This window comes from Chinchilla lanigera, unplaced genomic scaffold (assembly GCF_000276665.1).
Source record: "Chinchilla lanigera isolate Chin_1 unplaced genomic scaffold, ChiLan1.0 scaffold00016, whole genome shotgun sequence".
In the NCBI taxonomy this organism is placed as follows: Eukaryota; Metazoa; Chordata; class Mammalia; order Rodentia; family Chinchillidae; genus Chinchilla; species Chinchilla lanigera.
Genome location: NW_004955417.1, coordinates 12,229,317 through 12,235,545, shown reverse-complemented (window position 1 = coordinate 12,235,545; position 6,229 = coordinate 12,229,317). Strand labels below are relative to the sequence as shown.

General features: G+C 42.0%; 2 protein-coding genes across 2 annotated transcripts in view; both read left to right on the top strand.

Annotated features, from left to right (window-relative positions):
- Positions 1-2,649, top strand: part of Mterf3 (mitochondrial transcription termination factor 3) — a 35,676-nt gene extending 33,027 nt beyond the window's left edge. The window contains exon 8 of the mRNA XM_013512781.1: positions 2,464-2,649. Coding sequence (XP_013368235.1) covers positions 2,464-2,562 — 99 coding nt within the window. The 3' untranslated portion in view covers positions 2,563-2,649. The remainder of the gene's footprint in view (positions 1-2,463) is intronic.
- The window catches only part of LOC102014666 (cytochrome b-c1 complex subunit 7), a 7,440-nt gene continuing 3,812 nt past the window's right edge, over positions 2,602-6,229 (top strand). The window contains exons 1-3 of the mRNA XM_013512701.1: positions 2,602-2,693; positions 5,228-5,299; positions 6,120-6,223. Of these exons, the coding sequence (XP_013368155.1) occupies positions 2,675-2,693; positions 5,228-5,299; positions 6,120-6,223 (195 nt within the window). The 5' untranslated portion in view covers positions 2,602-2,674. The remainder of the gene's footprint in view (positions 2,694-5,227; positions 5,300-6,119; positions 6,224-6,229) is intronic.

Sequence of the window (6,229 nt, the reverse complement as noted above, 5' to 3'; positions counted from 1 at the left end):
AAGAGATTGCCAATGCTTCAGTACAGGACTTTGAAAAATTCTTAAAAACTCTTTAGTTGTTGATGAATATTAAAAGTAATATAAAATGAATATGTGTGAATAAATGAATATATTTTTAAATAGATGCCTCAGCTCTCAGTTGATATAAGAAAGAATTTCCTCATTCTGTATATTTGTGTACATACTCTGGTAGATATTTCTTAAAGGTTTCTAGTGACTTAATTTTTGTTTGACTCAACCATGTCCTTCTAAGGAAGGAGAAAACTGAAATATAGCAAACTTAGAGAAGGGGATGGAGTTTCCTATGGGCTGGAACTTTGGCATTCTGGTGAAGCTGGGAGTAATGGAAATTTTTCTGGTTTTGAATCCACACATCTTTTTAAGTGGTTTTATCCGAAGATGGCTTTCTTCCCTTTGAAATGTCTAATAGCCGATACTCCAAAAGTGCTAAAAACACATTCCACTCGGAATTATGTACAGTGTTAGCTTCCTGAGGACAGATATTCAAGATTGCCCTCAGCTGGCTCCTAAAAATCAGGGAAGGGAAAGAAATAGGAACATTTGAAGATAAGAGGAATGCAATGAGGTGTACTTGCAGCCATAGTAAACTGTGACTGACTGACTGCCAGCACACAGATTGATGCTGTGAGTTGATACCCCTCCTGGGCTGATGAGTTCCTTTCTGAGCCTTCATTTCTTTTATTAAATGAGGCTCTGTGGCTACATACTTGCTTTAGGATTACCTGTTGGGCAGACTACTAACACTAGTAGTGGTTGGTGAACCACACATAGCATTTGCACACCTAAAACGTCTTCCCATACTGACATCTGGGCTCTAGGCTTAATCCCTGTAGGAGCCGCCATTTTGTGACAGTCCTAGGTATCTCATACTTGATGTAAGATTTTCCTTCTCTTGCCACCTACACTTTAACCAGCACTAAAGGGTAAGGGGAATACCTCTGCTTGTCAGGCAATGTACCAATGTACAAATGTATTGCATTTCTTTGTATCTTTCAGAGTTCACATTGGTAATACAGGCTGAAAACAGCCATTTATCAATGTTTAGAGCTGCCTACAGGACCAAGTCAATGAGAAACTGGTAGCAGAGACAGAAAAGGAAGAAGGCAATAGAATTTTAGAACTGGTATATGACAACATTAGCATTTTGAATTCACAAGGAGAAAGGGTTCTATACTGTCCCAGATCTCATTTTAAGACTAGAAAACCAACAAAAAGTGGTAGATCTTGTTGGGTAGTAGAATGCACTAGTAACTATTAGTCACGCTAATTTCCTGAATATTTTTCTGGCCCTAGATTAGTGTGCATTGTGTGCATTAGTGTGCACATGTTGCAGCTGAGACCTGGAAAGTGGACAAACCGCTGGGTGTGGTGGCGCACACCAGTAATTCCAGCGCTCTAGGAGGCTAAAGCAGGAGACTCATCACGAGTTTGAGGCCAGCCCAGGTTATTAGTTCAAGGCCAGCCTAAACTACATACAGGAGACCCTGTTTCAATAAATAAATAAAATGGACAAATTATACACTTCCTCTTAAAATTACTGTATATACAAGTTCTGTAATATATCTTAGATGTATTTTTTAAAACTTTTCTGACTTTACCAAAATGGCTTGAGGTAATTCTCAGCTGGAGAAACTGAAGAACAGATTTAGTATCTTTCTTGAATTAGCAGTTTAGAAAGTAAACTTGAATTAAAGGGGTCTGAATTTACACTTTAGATTCTGGAATCTGGATTCTTCCCAGCTGTGTGTCCTTGGACATGGTATTCAACTTTGGCGGGTGACGGCTACTGGGGATTGAGCCCATGGCCTTTCCACTGAGCTCCATACCCAACCTTTTCAAAATTTTTGAGACAAGGCCAAATTTCCCAGGCCGGGCTGGGCTGAAACTTCCACTCCTTCTGCCTCAGCCTCCAACAGCGCTGGGTTACAGGCATGCGCCATTACATCTGGATAGTTAAACTTTTCGAAGACTCAGCTTACTCCTCCATAATGGAGATAATCATAGAACTTACACCATAAGATTAGAGTTAAATGAAAACGCATTCGCTGTCCATAGCTGAGAATTCCACGTCTGTGGATTCACCACACCACAGGGCAGAAAATATTTGGGTGCTCGGCCCTATATCAAACAGGTATACACACTGGTCATTATGCTTTAAATAATACAGTATAGCTATGTGCATAGCATTTACACTGTGTGAGTGTAATCTGGAGAAGATTTTAATACAAGAGGACACCGTGTAGATAATACGCAAACACCACACGTTTTACACAAGGAACTTGAGCGTCTAAGAAAGTCCCCTGGGGCCCCTGGAACCAATGCTCTTCCTTTCCCGCCTCGTGAAAAACGTTTAGCATGTAGCCGGGCTCCAAAGGCTTAATTAATACAGTCCAAACTCCAGTAACCCAGACTAAAGCCCCTGTTTTCTATTGCCTTTCCTAGTGTTGTTCCCCACTCACAAGGAAACCGTCTTTAAACAATCGCGCAAAAACAGCCTACCCGGATCACTCTCCCTGGTGGAGCAACACAGCAGGTGCCTAACTGCGCCTGCGCGGCGTCCCAGCTTGCTGCGCGACGCGGCGTACGCTGCCGCCCCTGGTCCCGGCGTCCTCTAGGACTTACCCAGAAGGCATCACTTCGCTCTGGGGTCAAAATGGCGGGCCGCCCTGCTGGTGAGTGTGGGTCTTGTCTGGGTGGGCGTCGTGGCGCTCGGCCTTTATATTTCGCAGTACTCTGCACCTCTTTTGCTCTCTCATTCACAGCGGAAGGGAAAGTGGCGGCTCCTGTCCGGCTAAAAGGACGTGTCCCGCCTTTCCCAGGCCGGGCTTGCGGGCGCGGGTCGGGCGAGGACGTCAATGATGAAGGTCCCCGCGGCGGCTCTCACAGCCCTGAGCGCCGCTGCGGGTGCCCTGAGTCTCTCCCCTCAGCTTTGTAAAGTTCAAGGCCACAGGACAGAATGAGAGGGTGGCAGAAGTTCATCCAAAGCGAAGTGAGTGCCTCCAGGGAGCCGTGCAGCGTCCTGTGCGTGGGCTCGGTTACTGCGCCAACCGGTGCCCTGTGTGCCCTTACGACGGGCCGGGGGGTAGGGAGACAGGGTCGAGGCCCTCATCCCGTGCCTCGCGCTTCTGGCGGGGGTAGAGGCAGCCGCGCAAGGTCCATAGCGAGGCTTCGGGTCAGCTTTGGTTTTTCTGGAACGTGAGCTTGATCCGTGTTTGGAGAAGCTTGCTCGTATCGTAGGCATAAGAACAAACGCCTTTGTCATGAGCGAGAATGCAGAAATTGCTGGGGCATGTAAAATAACGTGCATCCCGGATAACTGTAGTGCTCTGCGTTTTCACAAATCTCTGCTCTCTGAAGTACTGGTGCCCTTCCCCCGCCCCAGTCCACAGTAATTGTGAAACCATTAAGAAACAGATTGCCAGGTAAATCCGTTTAGCTAATCGACATTGAGCTTTTGGGGGGTAGAGAAAATATATGAGTTATTTCATTAGTTCGATAAATATTTAAGGAGCTTTATTAAATTCAAGGCGTCATGTGTCTATGCTGTTGGGGAAACACATAGACCGCCTTTTACTAACAAGCTCTGACTTGGCTAGTATCACTTGTGTAAGGCGGATTCCTTTGCAGCAACAACAGGAATATCCTAGAACAAGCTAACGTGGGTAAGACAAACAGAACGCCTGGCACGCAATAGTGTTCCGTGAATATTAATCATTATCAAAGTCACTGGTAAATATTTGCAAATAATTTGTCTTCAGCTTCTACAAGGTGTGTTTTCTTTTTGTTTGTGTGTTCCTTTGGTTTTTTTGAAACAGTGTCTCACCACATAGTTCAGGCTGGTTTTAGACTCACTACATAGCCCATACTGGCCCTGAACTCAAGGTGAACAAGCACATTTTTAGCTTGTTAACTCTCGATACGTTCTCTTTTTTCTAGAAGCAATTTTATGTATGGCTCATAATTTTTAAGGATATCTACCAAAGCCATGTAATCTGTAATATGCTAAGGAGTAGAAGGCAGGAGTTGAAGTGAAAGGAGTTTTTTTTTCTTTTCTTGGTAAGAGGCTAGACCTAGGTGAAAATTCTAACTCACTTTGCCCTCCTGTCTGTGTCACATCTCTCCTGTAAAGGTCAGGCGCTGTCCTGTATCTCTTAGACCCTAGTGCGCTGGTGGTGAACCTATGGCGCATGTGCCACAGTGGCCACACAGACTGCCCTCTCTGTCAGCACACAAACCAAACAGCTGAACATCAGTCAGATGGCTCTTCAGGTTTAATTGCACTGCTGGCACTTTGCAATAAATAAATGGGTTTTGGGTTGCAGTTTGGGCACTCGATCTCTAAAAGGCTCACCATCACTGCCCTAGTGGGTTACTACATCAGGCTCAACCTTGTTCTCCAAAGAGTTTTAACATTTTTTTTCTCCTCATCCATGTTCCAGTATTCATTTCCTTGACGGAAAATTATTTAGTTGGGAGGAGGAAAATGAGCCTCATTTACTAATCCATATTAATATTTCAATGACTGATGGTCTAAAAATCCTTCCAGAAATGCATTTTTTTAAGAAGAGGTTGGCCAAGAAAAATAATGGTAATGTAGACTGAAACGTTTGGATGATGAGTCTGTAAACCTGCTAGAGTCTCCTGAAATCTCACTTGTATTTTCATACAATTCAACTGCCTTTGAAAAGAAAAAATTTTAGGGGCTGGGGATTTAGCTCAGCAGCACAGCGCCTGTCTGGCAAGCGCAAGGTCGTGAGTTCGATTTCCTGTACTGGAAAAAAAACAAAACAAAACAAAAAAAATGAAAAAATTTTGTTATCCATGAATAGCTAAATATTTTGTTTTTGCAACTACAGATGGTAAAAATGTTCCAAGTCCCCTTCCTGTCACCCACCCCTCCATTCTGATGTGCATGAGGGGGCATATGGATTTGGGATATTGGACTCTTGAGAAGCTGAAGTGGCTGTGATTGTACCTAGGACTGTTTTGTCTATCAGGTGTTTGAGTTCACCTTTTCCTCTTGTGATTTGTCAATAACTTTTTACCTGCATTCTCTTTTGCTCATAGCTAAAATAAGCAACTCTACAGCATATAGTATATAAGGTTTTAAAAGGAAATTCCTTCTGTTTGTAAAAAAGAGTACAGGTTGTTTGCTTGCTCATACCAATAAGTGAACTATAATAACTAACAGTGTGATAATTATCAGCTGCAGCATCAGGGCGGTGGCTCGAAGGTATTCGAAAGTGGTACTACAATGCTGCAGGATTCAATAAGCTGGGTAAGTATCTATACTTCTGTCTTTGGTGTGTGGGGGAGATTGTTGTTTTGTTTTGTTTTTGCCTTTTTTGAGAGGAGAGGGATAAAAGTCCTTTAAAATGTTTGAGGTGGAAATGATTTATGGCAGCTAGATAATTTCCTTTTTATATTTTCATTCTCTCAGCTCTTTTTTTTGTCTTTGTTTTATCTTCCAGTACTGGGAATTGAACTCACGACTTTGTGCTTGCCAGGCAGGCACTGTGCCACTAAGCTAAATCCCCAGCCCCCATTCTCTCAGCTCTTAAAATTTAAAAATTTAGATTATACAAACTTTGAATGTGGGAGACTTTTTTCAAATATTGAAATTGTCTCAGATGTTTACAATGATATGATTTATGAGCTTTTCTGGTACTTTATAATTTGCCCTGAGCTTCATCTTTTGTTACTGAACTTTAGTAGAAGCATCATTAATGTTAGTGATTCCTTAGTACAGTGTGATTTTTAGATTCTTTAGTGTCTTGATCTCAGATTTAAAGTATAAGAAAGTAGAGACGTGGTTTATTGGTGTGTATTTAAGGACGAGGTAAACATCTTAAATATTTTCTAAATTGGTTTAGATGAAATAAGTCTTTTGTGGTGTATTTGAAGAGACTCATATATTTCAAGAAATAACTCATTGTGTGTGTGTGAGGGACCTTTAAATTTCCATCATACTTAATGATTTGAACTCTGGTTATTTCACTCAGATCGTAAGTTGTAACTCAGAAAGATATTTTACTCTTTTGTTTAACCCCTGGTTTTTGAGACACATGTTTAATATAACTTTTATTTTCCGTTAATAGGCTTAATGCGAGATGATACAATATATGAAAATGAAGATGTAAAAGAAGCCATAAGAAGGCTTCCAGAGAACGTTTATAATGACAGGATGTTTCGCATTAAGAGAGCAATG